Source organism: Pipistrellus kuhlii, unplaced genomic scaffold (genome assembly GCF_014108245.1).
Source record: "Pipistrellus kuhlii isolate mPipKuh1 unplaced genomic scaffold, mPipKuh1.p scaffold_m20_p_21, whole genome shotgun sequence".
Taxonomy (NCBI): domain Eukaryota; kingdom Metazoa; phylum Chordata; class Mammalia; order Chiroptera; family Vespertilionidae; genus Pipistrellus; species Pipistrellus kuhlii.
Window position 1 is genome coordinate 9,447,947 of NW_023425520.1, and position 16,382 is coordinate 9,464,328.

A 16,382-nucleotide genomic window follows, 5' to 3' on the forward strand; every position below is an offset into this window, starting at 1 on the left:
CCTTTTCAGTTCTTTAAAAAATCAGAAGCAAAATTGAATATATTTCGTAATCCAGCCTGGGTTTTGTCTTTACTCCAATGTGATTTATTGTAAATGTTCATTTCTTGTGTGGATGAGGTGATGAATGCCTGCAGGCATATCTCCTCGCAGAGGAGCTGGAGGGAGGGTAGGGGAGGTGTACCTGGAGATTGACTGGGAGAAGCAGAGCAGATTCATGGAACCAGGGTAGCAGATCTCTGGGTACCTGAGGAACAAAGGTGTCTCCAAGTATAAAATCACCTTCACCCCCTATCCACCAATTACAAGCAACTTGTTCTGACTGCCTTCTCCCCCTGCACTCTTCCACCTCAGAAAGGCCCACCTGCAGGTGAGCAACTTCTGCCCAGCACCATCAACTAGAGCACATGTGTCAAACACAAGGCCCGCGGGCCAAATCCGTCCCGCCAGGCCTTGCAATGTGGCCCGCACCGCGCTGTCATCACTGCACTCTGCTGCGTTTCCATCACAATGACAGTTTATGACTGTTCAGTAAACCATTCGGCCCGCGATTTAGGCTGGATTTAGATTTTGGCCCCTTCTCTGATTGAGTTCGACACCCCTAATAGAGAGTCCCCTACCGAGTGAGATCTTAGGTGGTACTGCTGGAATCCAGGGCATCTGACACATTCTCTCACATCACTTTCTATTAGGACACTTCAACTTAAAAGTTTAAGTACAAAGGATGAGTCAACACAAAGAAAAATAGAAGTAGCAGTAACTGGAGCCTAAAGCAGGTGAACCTCTCTCTCCTGGGCGGTTTGTATTCCCCTGATGGGCCTGGATTACCTGGGGGTGAGGCTTCATCTAGATACCTTGCCTGCTTACAGGGGCCTGGTAGGGCCCCCAGAAGCCTGTTCTCCAGCTCCCTGGGCCTGGTGGGGCACATGCTCAAAGGCTTCACTGAGGACAGGGCCTGCCTAGGGTGAGAGGGTCCTGGTGGGCTGGGTCTTAGTCGCTGTCATGCCCTTGCCTTCTCTTACAACAGGGCAAGGAGTCAGAGTAGTGCTTGTGGTGGCAAGTCCTGGGGTATATGAGGGAACTGCCTACCACCTGCCCCAGCCCCACAGGCACAGCTGCTGTTCCTACTTGGCAGGAGCCAGGGACCTCAAGGAAGTTCACCTTGGTCCTGTGCTGTTTTTCTCCTCTTTCTTGTGCTTTTTTCTTTTTCCTGCTCTTGTGATTCTCAGGGCTGTGAGGGGGACACACAGTGCCAGCAGTGACTGGCATAATGGGCAGCTCCAATAGGGGCCTTCCCATCTAGGCAGAAAAGTTGTGGGGCCTTTTCATGGTCCCTTCCAGCACATTCGCCATAGTACCTCTTCCTGCACCCCTCAAGTGGCCTCCACAACAGGTGGGCCCAGGCTCACAACTTAAAGAGGCTCCCCAAAAGGAAAGGGGGCCAGAGATGGGAATATCACTTGCCCACATGTGTCAAACACAAGGCCCGCGGGCCAAATCCGTCCCGCCAGGCCTTGCAATGTGGCCCGCACCGCGCCGTCATCACTGCACTCCGCTGCGTTTCCATCACAATGACAGTTTATGACTGTTCAGTAAACCATTCGGCCCGCGATTTAGGCTGGATTTAGATTTTGGCCCCTTCTCTGATTGAGTTCGACACCCCTAACTTAGCCGAAGAGGAAGTCAGCAGGCCTGCTGAGAGCTCTGGCTGACAAGGCCAAGCCCCCTGCCCTTCTTGGAGCACCTGTAGCTCCCCAGGCCAGAAGCCAGTCCACTCCCTTTCCCCCGCGGTCACTTCCTTTGCACCTGCAGATCTCCACAGTCACGTGGGAAGCTGGCAGGAGCTCATGGTACTGTGTAGTTTACCCCTTCCCTCTCGCACCTCGAGGAAGCCGCCCCTCACGTTGCTCAGGCCGGTAGGCTGCTTTTTCACAGTGGAAGGTGCCTGAGTGTCAGGCATGGACCTTTCCTCAGCCCGTCCTCCCCAGTGCGCCCCAGGCTCCTTTCCCGGCGCAGCACAACGCTGTCCGCCTGGCCCTTAGCTTATCACGTGCGGTCATGGCCTTTCTGTCAGCAGCCTACCTGCGCCATCAGCAAGTTGCCTGTGGGAACAGGCCAGTCCTCGGCCTACAAGTGGGCACGCACCCCTGACCTCCACTCGGGCTCACCCACGAAGTATACACACACACACACACACACACACACACACACACACTTGCCGCTTAGGCTGGAACCAAACATGGTTCCAATCTGCCCGTTGCCTCTGGGTTTCCTGGCCTTGGTGCCCACCTCGTGCATCATGGCTGCTGGGCCTTGCCTTTAACCCACGCACCTGAACACTGCCCTGCCCTAGCCCAACCCCAGAAAGGGCAGAAACTGGACCCAAGTGGCTGGACAGCTGCTATTAGAAGCCCTATTGTGTGGCGATGCAAGGACCCAGGGCCGGCGCCCGAAAGTCACTGTCTAGATAAGCGCCGTGTACCAGGGCCCACAGACAGGTGCCCGGGAGGGAAAGTTGGGGACATGAGTCTCTAGCCATTATATCTGCAGCTGTGGGGACCAGGGAGTGGCCACGGCTGGTACCCAGCTGTGGTCTCAGCAGGGCATGCAATGCGGCAGAGAACCTCTGCCCTCTCCTGCCTCGTTGCTGGCTCTACCAGCTGGTGATTGGACAAATGCGTCCCACCTGTCACCACAGCCTGTAGCAGACCCGACTCAGTGACAATGGAATAATGAATGCAGGGCCCATTCAGTAGGGTGGCTGCAGACATGTAATAGGGCGTCCCCTGGGTTGTGGGTTCTTTTACAGAACACTGCCCTAGTGTGTACCCTGCTTATGTGGCCTGCAAGTCCTCAGTGAGTTGGGCAAAGAAGAGGCCTCTACCTGCTCCCCTGGCCCACCTCTGACTCCCTCGCTAGCTTTTTGGGACTTGGGAGCTCCCACAGTGGGATTCAACAGGGTTTGAACCCCAGCTTTGTAATACACTACCACTAAGTTTGAGCCCCAGTTCCCCCATGTGGGAGCCCTTGTCTGCACATGCTCAGGGGCCTCCAGTGAGGGACAGCAGCTCTGCCGTGTAGGATAGCTTGTTGTGGGAAGTATGGGACCTCACAGGCAGTGGTGGGTCCAAAGGCGGCACTGCCATGTCTGACAAGGGCTAGATGCCAAAGGGCGGGAAGATGCTGGGGAGCCGCAGGGTCAGCTCCAAGTCTGCTCTCCCAAACCCACATTACCACGTGGGGAAGACCATCTGTACTCTGGATATTGGGGGTAATCAGCATTGATGGCATTTTAGAGCGAGTTAACTGGATAAGGAGGGCCAGAAGAGGCATGGAAGGAGCTGAGGGGCTATAGAGTACCCCGCCACTGCCACCACCCTAATGGAGAGTGCAGATGAGACTGCTTAACCCCTCAGGCTCCTCAGAGCTCCCCCACCAGGCATTGGGCCTCTAGGTCCATCTTTACACCTCCAGTTCCGGTAAGATCCCCCACCTTCCATATCTAGTTGGGTTCCTCATTCCCAGTGGAAGTCTGATCGCCTGCTTGCCTTCAGTATCAATCCTGCTAGATGGATTTAACCAGAACACCCATTAGGTAAGTACTCTTAGTAACTTCCCAGCACTGACCCCTACCCTGCTCCTGGCACAAATCCACTTTTCCGTGCAACACTTAGCCTCTTCCCCCCACTGCACCCTCAGGCACAGCCCTACCCTAGTCAGTATGTCTTACCATCTCCAAGTGTCAGGAACAATTTGGCCCTGAACAGTGAGTACAGACACTTGCTAGGTGTCTCCCTGAAGGTGAGTAGTAAGCAGTAAGCTGGAGCAGCAGCTGAAGGGATGAAGGATCCAGGGAGGCTGCCAAGGCAGGAATGTTCCTGAGCAGGCCAGAGGATTGGCAGATCGTGGAGGGAGCTACAACTGGCTGCACGCTCAGTGGACAGGATTGAAAGATGTAAGTCCATCCAAGGTGGGTGCTCAGCCTAGCACCCTTCTGTGTGAGCAGGGTCACTTCCCACAGACTTCTGTCTCCCTGGCCATGGCGTTCCCCATTGTCTAGCTATATGTCAGTGTTCTACCATGGGCCCTCAGGTTTATGAAAAAGCCTCACAGCCACGGTCCCATGATCAACCTCCAGGACAGGACAAGGTATAGCCCCATGCCTGGGCCTGGTTAGCTGCTTGTGTAAAAGTGGGTAATTGCTCACTCAGGTCTTGCAGGAAAGGGCAAAAGGTGGCAGCCCACCAGAGCTCCTTGCTAAGATTTAAAAAGTTAGCAATGGACCTTTCTGCTCTGCTTGTCCCCTCTCAGATAGCACTTTCCCACTGTCGGGGTGGGGCTAGGGGGGCATCAGAGAGGGGCAGAGTATGCCAGCTGCAGGCTAGGTGCTACCATCCTTGGATCCCACCCACTCCCCATGTTGTGCTTCCCGGGAGAGCTCCTGGTACTGAGGCACAGGCAGTGCTGGCAGAGCAGGCTCCGGAGCTGAAGAGTGGCTGGACGGTAGCAGGCACTTCCTGCAGTGGGAAGAACACCGTTGACTTCTGTCAACAGCTCATGTGCCCTTTGAACCTCCTCCTAAAACCACAATTTGACCCAACTGATCCCTCCGATGGGCTGTCACAGAGAGCCCTGCCCAGCAGGTGTATAAGAAAGAAGACAAGGTGGATTTAAAATCCTGACACTCCATTTAAAGATGAATGCCCTCCCCTTCTACAGCATCCTGAGGCAGGGCAGCTTGTGGGCATGATCACTTCTTGGTCCAAAACTGCTTGTACTGCTCCAGGTCAAAGCTGTCAGGGAGCTCTGGCTCCTCCTCCTCCTTCTTCCCTCGGAGCTGGGCCTCACGTTTGCGGAACCGTGCCCGCCTCTCCTCTGGGGACAGGGCATCCAGGTCCACAGGCATCTGTAGAGGAAGGGAAGGCACGCGCTCATTCACTGGAAGGGGCCAAAAAGTGTAGCCACTCCTCTCCCTTCAAAGCTTCTCATCTTTAAATAAATTTCTGCTTGTCTACCCAGGAAGTGTTTTTTTATTTGTTTTACACATGGCCTGTTGCTGCTGTCTGATCTTGGTGTGTGGGATGAGTTCCATGACTTGCCCTCCTCCCCCCAGTCCAGCCTAGACCTGCACCCTGGGAGGGAAGCTTACCGCCAGAACTCGCCGGGGCTCCCGGTATCGGATGTGAATGGTGGAGCCATCCTGCTTGACCAGGAGCATGGGGTAGAAGCGTGCATAGGCCTGTCTGTGCACACGAGTGAGCGAAGCTCTGCTGCTGTCAGCTCGACACGAAGATATGTGCAGGCAGCGGCCCACACAGGAGGCCCCCATCACCACATGCTGCCGCACCAGGCTGCAGACACATATGTTGGTCAGTGGCAGGTGCTGGGACCAGAGTGTCCCCTAAGCCCCAATCAGCCAGTTCCTGTGGGTGCCCACAGGGATCTCCTAGGTTTGGGATATGGTCAAAGCACATTCTGCCCCATGTCTGGGAAGAGGCCAAGGAGGGAGAGCACAGAGACTTTTAGACTGCTGAGGACAGGAGACTTAGGATAGCAGTTTCTAGATGTCTGCAACCATGGACAAGGAAACTGCCTTTTAGGGGAACACAGACTTGGTGCTGTGAACTGAATGTATCGCCAAATTCTTATGTTGAAGCCCTAACCCCCAATAAGAAGCTTCAAAAGCAGGGTTACAAGAGTTCATGAGGGTAGGCCCCTTACAGTAGGAATGGTGCCCTTATAAGAAGGGATGGGAACTGGCTTTCTCTATGCCCTGTGAAGACATGGAGAAGGTGGCCATCTGAACCAAGAAGAACATCTCCAGTATTGTGGGAAATAAAGCTGCCTGGTCTGTTGCATTCTGTGGGGCAGCCTGAGCCCACCAAGACCAGTGGAGGCCACTTTCTGAACATGGCATACACTCAAAACCTCCCACACTGGGAAAACACATACTCTGAGGCAAGGCCCTGCTCTGCCTTTTCTCTCACCTACTTGGGGCCTTGCCTTGTGGCCCCCTAAGTCCCCTACAACCTGGCTTTCATGCAAATTTGAATTCAGACCCACCTCCTGCACCTCCCAGCTGATACCCAGGGCTGATGGCCTGGGGGCAAGAACCAGAGCTTATTGACTGTTAAGTCCTAGACCAGCGGTCGAGAACTCATTAGTCAACAGAGCCAAATATCAACAGTACAGACTAAACCGGTTTGGCTCAGTGGTAGAGCGTCCATCTGCGGACTGAAAGGTCCTAGGTTCAATTCCAGTCAGGGGCATGTACATTGGTTGCAGGCACGAGGCAGCTGGTCGATGTTTCTCTCTCATCGACGTTTCTAGCTATCTTCTCCCTTTCTCTGTTAAAAATCAATTATATATATATATATATATATATATATATATATATATATATATATATATATCTCCAGCTCTCTGGAAACTCTAAAAAAAAAATATATATAGCAACAGGACAACGATTGAAATTTGAGAGCCAAATTTTTTAAACTTAAACTTCTTCTAACACCACCTTCTTCAAAATAGACTCGCCCAGGTATTTTGTGTAAGAGCCACACCTAAGGAGCCAAAAAGCCCCATGTGGCTCATGAACCACAGTTTGCCAACCATGGTCCTAGACCATTAGCTGAGCACTCTGAATTTTGGCCAAATGAATCCAGTCCCTGCCTTCAGAAGTGTAAGATGGGAGAAAGGAGATGGTGGAGGAGCACCAGCACCAGCAGAGCCTGCAGTCAGTGCCAGGGAGCCCAGGGCACGGCCTCTCCTGAGAACCTGAGATCAGTGGGCTGCGGAGGCTTCTGGGAGGGATGAAGCCAATCCTTGAGGAGAATGTTGGTGTTCTCCCACTCTAGCAGTGGTTCTCGCATGAACCTTTCCCAGGACGAGGGCCCTCCAGGGAAAGGTTCCTTCCCCATGTTCACACTGACTCAGACTGCAAGTGTCACTTCCCTCTCCCCAGATTCCACAGAAACAAGAAACCTGCCCTCGTTTTCTCCTCTGGCAACACTAACCACACCATGCTTCCCATTTGGGGGAGCCACTGGGGCAAGGGGAGCAGGCAGTGCCTGTGGGAACAGCAGGAGAGCCATGGCGTTCTCCAGGGGCCCAGAGCAGAGACAGGTTGCAGGCTCTGAATAGGAAAGTGATTACCACGACTGCCTGGTGCTAAATAGTCACTAGCGGCTTCCAGTCCCCCCTCAACACCCTGTTAAAGCATCTACACATGTGTGCTTGCATGTATTCTCCAAATAGCAAGCAGTGGCCTGGGAGGCTTCCCTATGGCAGCATGGCTGAAGCTCCAGAGTTAATATTCCTTTGGATGACCCCATGACAGCAATCACAAGGAGCCTGGAAGTTGGTGCTTACCCAAGCATGCTGCCCACGACTGTCATTCCTCCTGAGGGTCACTGTGGCATGTGAAGGCCCAGTGTGTGACCTGGTGAGCAAGAAAAATATTTTTTAAAGTATGTTTTTGTTGATTTCAGAGAGGAAGAGAGAGGGAGAAAGAGGTAAAAACTTCAATGATGAGAGATGATCACTGATTGGTTGCCTCCTGCACGCCCCCCACTAGGGATGGAGCCCACAAACCAGGCATGTACCCTGACCAGGAATTGAACCACTGAGCCACGCCGGCCAGGCAAGAAAAGTATTTCTAACAGGCAGGCTTTTCCAACATAATGGATTCTTGCCAAATCCCAGCCAGGAAGAGCGCCACAAACCAAATCACATCTATAAACCCGTATGTGGTTCCCAGGTCACTGCCAGGCTCTCGCCCTAACCTGATATTAGAATCACCCGTGGAAGATTTGTGACCAGCAGATGCTCAGGTCCTACTCCCAAAGAGCCGGACTCCAGAAGTCTGGGCAGGGCCCGGGCCCATTCTGGCGAGTTAAGAGTCAGGAAGCTGCTCTGAGCATGCAGTGCAACAGAAACTGGTTGGCTCACACCTTGTTCTCCAAGGTCATTTAATTCTCACAATTCAGCAAAGTGAGGACCCCTGTGGCACGTGGCAGGAGCTGAGGCCAAGGGTCACCCTTACTAAGCCCTTACTCTGCTGAGATCGCATTCAGACCCCAAGGCCGAGCCGAGAGGTGTGGGCCTGTCTCGCTGTCCCCTATCGGTCAGCGCAGGAACTGCGGGCCTCCTGTCGCCCGCGGCGACCCCGCGGGACACGCAAACGCTGTGAGCTGCCCCAGAGGACGCGGCGGGACCCGAACCGCCCGTGGGGAAGCCGTCCCCGCCGCACGACGCCGCACCTACCTGCCGCCCTCACGCAACGCGGCACCCACACCAGCCCCGCCGCGGCGCAGCAGCCACGCCACCACCGCGAGCCCCCGTCGCTCGGCGCTGACGCACAGCCCTCGGGGCGCGGCGCTGACGTAGCCCCGCGAGCGGAAGTGGGCCGGCGCGACGCGGCGACGCGCGCCTCGGAGGGTGGCGCCGGGGCCCCTTATGCTGCGGCGCCCGCTGGCGGGGCTGGCGGGGCTGGCGGGGCTGGCGGCGGCCGCCCTGGACCGCACCTTCGTGCACGGTGAGTGGCGTCTGAGCGCGCGCGGGCCCCGGAGCTCCTTCGTGCGCCGCCGCGGACCGCACAGGAGGAGCCGCTCGCGTCCCGCTCTCCCTGCACCCGGGACGTGGCCGCCCGCGTGCTCCCGGGTGCGTGAGGGGCCTGGGGGCGGGAGCCGCCGGAACTCCCACCGCCACCCCGTCCGCGGCAGTTCCCAGGGCTGGCTGGTCGCGGGGTCCTAGCGAGCGAAGAGGGGGCACGAGGACTGGGTAATGCGGTTTCTCCTGGAGGTGAATTGACTTCGTTTAGGATCGTTTTGAAGTTGTGTCCTGTGTGTCCGGGTGTTCAAGTTGGCTTTTGGTGGAGACGCATTAAAAGCCGGTTCCCCGGTGCCAGTTCTCAGAACGTAGGAGGAAATTCTAGCGCGGAAAGCTCCAGGCAGCTGGTGAAACCCCTGCAGCCTGGGACTTCATGAAGGACGCGGAGGGGCAGAGAGGGGAAGCAGGCTGACACTCCTCCAGGGTGGGCACTCAGCAGAGCCGGAGACCCTGGGAGAGCAGGGGCCATCACGTGGCGCCTGAGGAACCTGGTATGGCATCATCCCCACGGTCCCTGCCAGCTTGTGGGGCCCCCAGGCCTTTTCCAAGGCCCACGACTGCGGGCAGATACAGGTACACCACCGGGAGCAGGTTCTTGGGGGCGGGCATGCCTGACTTGTGGATGTGGTCATTGATGTTCAGCTTCTGTCAGTCCCAGAGACCAAGTCCAGATTGCTGGACCCGCCCCTCTGCTGTTCTTAGACTTTCTTTTGGGAACAGAGAAGGAATGAATCTAGTTCATCCAGGTGCTGGTCTGGGGAGGAGCAATGAGGAGGTCACCTCACCTGTTATCACTGTTGTCTTCCACTTGGGAAAAGGGAAGCAGTGAGCTGAGGTGACAGCTGGCCAGTAGAGGTGGGGCCCACAGGGACAGGAAGAGGGGAACCAGGACTTGGCCTCGTGTGAGTCCCCCAGGCAGCATGCCTGCAGGCTTTTCTGGGCTTTCTGTCACTCTTAGATCTTCCCCATCATAACTTGCTGTGAAGAATGCAGGAAAACCTCTCTCTCCACTCAGGAGGGATCCGGGAGGGGTGGGGCTTCCTGTCTTACCACTAACAAGCTTAATTTCCTGCTATGTGAGTTCCCACTCTGTGAATGCTCATAGAATGCCACGCAGCTGCCTGCAACACCACACTCGCTTATGTGCAGGTCAGGGCCACACCTGTGACCGGTGCAGTGTGCTTGGACTTTGTTTAGATCCTGGTCACGTAGATCTGGCCCTTGATCTTTGACTGGGATGGGTGATATCAGTTATTCTCTATTCTTCTTCTTTAAGTAGGTTTATAATTTTTTTTAAATATTTTTTTTATTGATTTCAGAGAGGGAGAGAGAGATAGAAACGCCATTGATTGGCTGCCTCCTACATGCCCCCTACTGGGAATCTGGCTGGCAACCTGGGCCTGTGCCCTTGACCAGAATCGAACTCGGGACCCTTCAGTCTGCAGACTGATGCTTTGTCCACTGAACCAAACCCGCCAGGGCTCGGTTATTTTCTTGAGTAGCAGATTCTGGGAGTTATAGCGATACAGTCACTACTTTTCTATTCAGCCACTTAGACAGTAAACTTCAGTTTTTTGTAGCATGTTCACCACAGCCTGAAAACCATGTTCAGTCGATCTGCGGAAGAGCAGAAATGAAGAGGGTGTTGTGGTGTGTTTGGGTGGAAAGCGGTGACTCCAGCCCACCAGCAGTGCAAGTCAGTGATGAGGGTGAGCCCCTGGGAGCACTGGAAGGGGGGCAGGCACTTTGGTAGTCGACCCCAAGTCCTTGCTACCTCCCATGCGCCAGGCCTCTCCCCCCTCCCCCCAGTTCCAGCTGACTCTGCACTTGAGGGTTTCGGTTTCTTCTCTGAGAGCAAGGCTGACCCTGGTGCCTCTGCCCTTCCTGCTTTGTAACTCGCTTGCCTGGGACCCTTCCCCTCTTGTGCATCCTCTGCCCTCTGTCTGTGATGCAGAATTGGGATTCGGTCCAAGACTGAATGCTGGTTCTTCTCCTCTATGGAAAGAGACCCTGGCATGCCATGCAGCACCGACAGGCCCAAGTCCTGCACGGACTCTGTGGCTCTTCCTCGTGCTTTTGGGGGGCCAGCTTTCTTTTGTGAGAGGAATGGTTCCCACCCCGCTGTGGGGAGAAGTGAGGAGTAATGGCTGGCGCTTTGTGGCTGCCCCATTGCAACCCAAGTTCCCAACAGCTGAGCGGTTTGGCCAGGATGTGTCTCTCTCAGGGGTGGGACATGGCCTGCTGTCCTGAGCCAGATTCTGTCCGGTCTATGGCTTGTTGCAGGCAGGGTTTGACTTTCCTCTCCATGTTCTCAGAGGCCATACCTTACCTGGTATCTTGTGGGGGAGTGGGAGGAAAGCGGGGTGGTGACAGTGTCCTGCTCTTGGGACAGAGCGGGAAGAAAGGGGAAGCTGGAAAGAGGAGGATCCCCTTGTGCTTCTGGAAGAAGGCTGCCCGGCTGCGCTGGGTGCTGCGCGGGCAGGTGCTGTCGAGAGCATTCCGGAATGCACATGCTTGCGTCTGGGTTTTTAGTGCAGTCCTGTGAGCTTTGCCATTTCTTGCCAGGCCACTAGGTTTGGGATTGTGGGATAGTCGAGAAATGGAGAACACAGAATACCCCAGCTAGAGGGCTCTGCCTAGGAGATGACTCCTCTGAGGTACACGTTTCGGTTGGTTGGTTCTGCAGGCCCTGGGGCCAAAGTCAATCTCTGGGTACTCAAGGCCAAAGCACTGTCCCATGCTGGGTGTTCTGTGGAAGGTGGCTTTCCTGAGTGCTCTGCTGCGTGTTTACTGGACAGAGGCCTGTCCCCTGCGGCCGTCCAGGGCCGGGCCATCCCTGTGTGGTTTGTGTGGGCCCCTCGGGGTAAGACTCAGCACACATGCCCTTAGCCAGGCTGAGCAGGCTGGACTCCACCACCATGAGACAGACTACAGAGCGGGAGAGGTAGTGGCTGCACTGGGCACATGGCGCTTGGGCTTGATGTCGGTGGGGGCTCAGGAGAGGCTGAGGGTTGCAGTGATTCAGTCAGGCAGGGGGTGAGCTTTGCAGCTGCCAGCCAGTCCTGTGCGGACACACCCCCTGCTGACTGCTGGCCCAGTGCAGGTATGTGGTGAGCCTGGGAGTGCTGCTCAGTGGGACAGGCTCCCCTACCCAGTGTCCCACCACGGGGTGGAGGGCGCCCAATAGAAACCAGCGTTTGGATGTGAGTGATAAGCAGGTCGTGTGCCACATGCCATGTGCAGTGTCAGCACTGGGACTTGGTGTGTTGTTGGTCCAGGCTAGTCCTGTGCAGGTTTGCAGTCTCCAGGTGTCAGAACTGTCAGAAGGTGTGGCCTTACTGCAGGCGTGGGGAACGCAGCTGGGGAAGCATGTTGGAGAAAGCCCTGGGTCTTGCTGACCAGGTTGCTGTTGGAGGCTGGAGGGTGCCCCTCGGGATTGGGGGGGGATGAGGTAGGGCACTCCCCCATGGCAGACACATGACAGAAAGCAGAGCGCCCCTGAGGCGCTTCTGTGCAAACAGGCAGTGGGCCTCCCTCCCTTCTCTGTGCTCCCAACCCCCCTAAGGGGCACCTCCCAAGTCCCTAACAGGAGGGTAAGGGTGCCTTTGGGTCCTCCTCTCCCTGGAGGTAGACTCCCCAAATTGGGTGCTGGGGATGAGTGCCCACTGGGTTGAGGGCTTGCCACTGTGATCAAGGCTCCGGCAGGCCTCCTGGTCCATCGCTGTGGCCATCACCATGTGTCCACTTGGGGCTGCTCCTGCCCTGGAAGAACTAATGTACCTGTAGCACCAAACAGCCGCAGGTCCAAGAGTTTAGGCCGGAGAGGCTGGGCAGTGTGGGCGTCAGACCCCAGCCCTCAGTCCCTCACGGGACCTGGTGGCCCCCAGCCCCTCCACTGCCTTGCTAGGTGTCCCCCTCCACTCCCCTCCCCAGTCACCCAGTACCTAGGAATCAGGACAGATCAGGGAGTAGGCTGGGCTGCCACTGGGACATCCTTCCTGAACAGCACAGGGCTTTGTGAAGGTTGCCATGAGGGAGAGACCTCTTGTGCACCAGGCCTCCAGGGAGAGCCAGGGCTGCACTTTGCTAATGGCCACGTGCTTCGAGCCAGCACACGTGTGTGCAGCTGTGTAGGTGGCATGTATTTGGGGGGAAAGCGGGGATGCCAGTGAGAAGCCAGGAGTCCGCTGGGATTTTCTCTAGATAGAAACAGGGTGCTTTTTGTAATGTGTGTGGTGTGATTGCCCAGAATAGCAGTGCTTAAGCCAGATTACCCGGCTGGCCTACATTGTGGATTAGGAAAGCAGTGCCCGGTGGGGGCCCTGCTGGAGATGGGCAACAAGGTGTCCCTGAGCCAGGTGGCCTTCCCTCCTGGCCACTGATTGCACCTTGGAGGTTCCACGCCTTATCAGAGGGCCCCCAGACAGCCAGCAGGGCCAGGCCTGCCTAGGGAGCCGTTCCAGTTCCCACATGCCCCTCGGGATTTCCCTCTGAGGCAGGCACACTTGCTCCTGGCGTTCTGCCTTCAGGCTCACGTGGCTGGGTGGGTAGCCGCTACTGAAGGGCCGGAACTAGCCTCCTCTTCCCAAAGGCACCGAGTGGGCGGGGCTGATCGCCTCGGGAGTTCAGTGCTGAGAGGTCAGAGCTGGCTGGGACTACCCACTCCTCCCAGCTTAATCGGAGCAGCCCAGGCTGACAGAGAGGGCCTCGCCCACCCAGGAAGTAGGTCCTGTTCTGGGGAGGGGTGTGCGGTGTCAGGCAGGCTCAGAGCTGTCAGGGTTGATGCTTTCCTAAACCCCTGCCTCACCCACTCCCATCTGTGGCAGGTGTCTGAGCCTGTGCTGTTGGCTGGGAGGGAGGGTATCCGAGAGGAGGGGAGGCTAGGAGGCTGTGGTCCTCTGGATCGGCCCCTCACTTCCGGATGGAAGTTCCCAGAACAGGGTTTGTTAACCTCGGCCACCTTTAAGGCAGGGCATGGCGCCTCGGAAATGCAGGGGTGGGGACCCAGATGTGCCTCTCCCAGGAGCAGAAGTCCAGGCTCTGGGGGCTGGGAGGGCACAGCCAGGGAGGTCATGTGTTTGTGGTACCAGGTAGCCCACCCATTGAGGAGGTGCAGCCAAGGTTTGAGTGTGGCCCCCAGCTCAGATTCCTGGGGAGAGTTGGGGTGGAGGGGTTGTGACTGCAGCTGTCCCACTCACTGGGGTCCCTCAGGCCTGCTGATGTGTGCTCCCTCACCCACAGGGATGTCAGGACCAAGGCCTGTTGTCCTGAGTGGACCTTCTGGGGCCGGAAAGAGCACCCTGCTCAAGAGACTTCTGCAGGAGCACAACAGCATCTTCGGATTCAGCGTGTCCCGTGAGGCCCTAGGGCTTGGGGGGCCCTGTGATCCACAAATATGGGGACTTGCCCACACTGCTAACACCCCCAAGAACCCGCTCTCACACGGGATGTGCCCATACTGCTGACCCCCCTGAAGTCCCTCACCCGGGCTGCACCGGGCCCTTCGGGAAGGCCCGGGATGGGATGTGTGGGCTCCTGATGTTCCAGACGGGTCACAGATGCTTGTTCCTAGACACCACGAGGGACCCGAGGCCCGGAGAGGAGAATGGCAAAGGTAAGCTGGCCCTGCCACTCAGTGCCCCGGTACAGGTCTGGGGGCGCCCCCTCCACACACACACACACTTGTCAGGGTGACACATGAGGCCTCATTTCCCCATCTGATGGGTGGGTGGGCAGGCCTAGTTGGATAATAGGCATTAAATCTCATGCTGACACCAGCTGTCCACGGCAGGGCTCTGACCCCAACCCCAGGCAGTGCTGGGGTACTGATCCCTGCTTGTGCACTGCATTGCACATGGCAGTATAGCTGGGGTCAGCCATGCACAGCCTTCAGGGCTCTCTGACATCACAGCCTTAGCAGGGTGTTTGTATCTTCCTGAGGCAGAGCACTGAAGTTCCCCCAACCTCCCCCACTGAGTTGGTAGTCACCGGGCCCCTCAGTGAGGACGGTGTGAGAGGCGGTGTCTGTCCCTTCCTCGGATATCTCCCTGCCCAGTGGCTGGAGCCCAGGTGTGGGTGGACAGAGGGCGGACCGGCCCAGACAGCTGGTTCTGCCCATTGATTGCTTGGGCAGTTGTGGCCTGGCTGCGGACAGCTCCACCAGCTCCTGCTCTTGTAGATTACTACTTTGTGACCAGGGAGGTGATGCAGCGGGACATTGCTGCCGGGGACTTCATCGAGCACGCCGAGTTCTCGGGGAACCTGTACGGGACTAGGTGAGTCACCTTCAGCAACCCCCAGCCCGCCCGGGACCTAGAGGTGCAGCCCTGGCAAGGGCTTCATCATCCAGGGATCAAGATCGAAGAGAAGCCTGAGCTCTCCAGGCTGCCCCCTTCTGTCCCCTCCCCGCCCCACCTGGCCAGGCCCCTGTGGGAACAGGAAGCCAAGTGATGGGCTGGTGTGCAGTGAAGATTCAGCAATTAGGGCAGCCTGGGGGAGTCCCCAGCCCAGCAACAGCTGCCTGCCTCCCACACACCCAGAGCAGCATCATTGTCCAGGCGGGCCCAGGCTTGCTATGCGTAGCCTATACCTGAGCCCCCTGTGACCGTCAAGCTCCACCCCAGGTGCAGCTGGTGGGGGCAGTTGGCCCCCGAAGGGGGTCACACTGGGGCTGCTGTTACCCTTAGATGGTGGGCACCCAGGAGCCCTGAGCCCAGTGATGACGCCAGGGCCTTCCTGCCCCTCCCACTGCTGCCCCCAGCCTAGCAGGTGGCCCGGTGTGGCAGGGTTCCTGAGGTAGTGCTTCCGGAAAGGGGAGCAGATGCTGGAGTCAGGATGGCCCCTGCAGGCTCCCTGACAGAATGGGGAGGCAGAACCCCAGGGGACGGCAGTGGAGATGCTCTGGGTCCCTGCTGAACGGCCCCCTCCTGCCTCCCTAGCAAAGCGGCTGTGCGAGTGGTGCAGGCCATGAACCGGATCTGCGTGCTGGATGTGGACCTCCAGGGCGTGCGGAACTTAAAGAAGACCGACCTGCGGCCCATCTACATCTTCGTGCAGCCACCCTCGCTGGAAGTCCTGGTGGGGGTGGGGAGCCAGGCCCGGGAGGGGTGGAGGAGGGGCTAAGGCGGCCCTGCAGGCTCTGACCCTCCTTAGGCACCTCAGGAACAGAGGTTGCGGCAGCGGAACACAGAGACAGAGGAGAGCCTGGCCAAGCGGTTACTCGCTGCCCAGGCCGACATGGAAAGCAGTGAGTGTGGGTGCAGCCAGTGTCCCCCACCCTCCCCAATTGAGACAACTCATCTGCCGGAGGTGGGAGGTAGACCCACAGCCCCTCCCCTCACTGACCCTCCCCCCCATCTCAGGCAAGGAGCCCGGTCTGTTTGACCTGATCATTGTCAACGACAACCTAGACAAGGCCTACTGGAGCCTGAAGGAGGCACTCTCGGAGGTGGGTCTGCCGGGGGCAGGGGTGGATCTCTGTCGCTGCAGTAAAGGGCTTGGGACAGCGGATTTGGGCTCCAGGGCAAGCTCCTCTTTCTCTCCTGCAGGAAATCAAGAAGGCCCAAGGGACTGGCTGCTCCTGAGGATGCCCACGCTGTGTCCTCCCTGGACAGGACCCTGAACCCACCCCAGTGGCCAGGGTGCCCCTGACAAGGTTGGCTCTGCCAGCCTTCTTCTGGGTGCCCCAGATCAGTCCCACTCTCCTGTGGGACCTGGACCCACATCCTAATAAAGAGCTGCTAGTTAAGAGTGTCCTTGAGTCCATGATTGCCGCC

The 16,382-nt window shown here is 57.2% G+C and overlaps 2 protein-coding genes across 3 annotated transcripts; one reads left to right on the forward strand and one right to left on the reverse strand.

The window, feature by feature from the left end:
* Positions 1–4,666: 4,666 nt before the first annotated feature.
* On the reverse strand, positions 4,667–8,374 carry MRPL55 (mitochondrial ribosomal protein L55). The gene is made up of 4 exons (XM_036450617.2): positions 8,263–8,374; positions 7,369–7,438; positions 5,147–5,348; positions 4,667–4,903 (listed from the first exon to the last, which is right to left on the reverse strand). Exons 2-4 carry the CDS (start codon positions 7,392–7,394, stop codon positions 4,748–4,750), a joined length of 384 nt encoding a protein of 127 aa, XP_036306510.1. The 5' UTR covers positions 7,395–7,438; positions 8,263–8,374; the 3' UTR covers positions 4,667–4,747.
* Positions 8,375–8,379: 5 nt separating this feature from the next.
* GUK1 (guanylate kinase 1) lies at positions 8,380–16,361 on the forward strand. 2 transcript variants are annotated; one of them, XM_045585962.1, is made up of 8 exons: positions 8,380–8,533; positions 13,849–13,962; positions 14,180–14,221; positions 14,786–14,882; positions 15,546–15,684; positions 15,760–15,853; positions 15,969–16,054; positions 16,155–16,361. In XM_045585962.1, the coding sequence occupies exons 1-8, from the start codon at positions 8,455–8,457 to the stop codon at positions 16,188–16,190; spliced, it is 687 nt and encodes a 228-aa protein (XP_045441918.1). In that variant the 5' UTR covers positions 8,380–8,454; the 3' UTR covers positions 16,191–16,361. The 2 variants fall into 2 exon arrangements, with proteins under 2 accessions (XP_045441918.1, XP_045441919.1); XM_045585963.1 differs by having other exon boundaries at positions 8,383–8,533; positions 15,769–15,853.
* Positions 16,362–16,382: the final 21 nt, after the last annotated feature.

Excerpts from the sequence above, each read along its gene's own strand:
- GUK1 (XM_045585962.1), top strand. The coding sequence starts at position 8,455 with ATGCTGCGGCGCCCGCTGGCGGGGCTGGCGGGGCTGGCGGGGCTGGCG. Across the intron at positions 8,534-13,848 it reads GGACCGCACCTTCGTGCACG|GGATGTCAGGACCAAGGCCT; the intron begins GTGAGTGGCGTC and ends CCTCACCCACAG. Across the intron at positions 15,685-15,759 it reads CACCCTCGCTGGAAGTCCTG|GCACCTCAGGAACAGAGGTT; the intron begins GTGGGGGTGGGG and ends GACCCTCCTTAG.
- MRPL55 (XM_036450617.2), bottom strand. The coding sequence starts at position 7,394 with ATGACAGTCGTGGGCAGCATGCTTGG. Across the intron at positions 5,349-7,368 it reads GTCGTGGGCAGCATGCTTGG|CCTGGTGCGGCAGCATGTGG; the intron begins GTAAGCACCAAC and ends ATGTGTCTGCAG. Across the intron at positions 4,904-5,146 it reads AGCCCCGGCGAGTTCTGGCG|ATGCCTGTGGACCTGGATGC; the intron begins GTAAGCTTCCCT and ends CTTCCTCTACAG.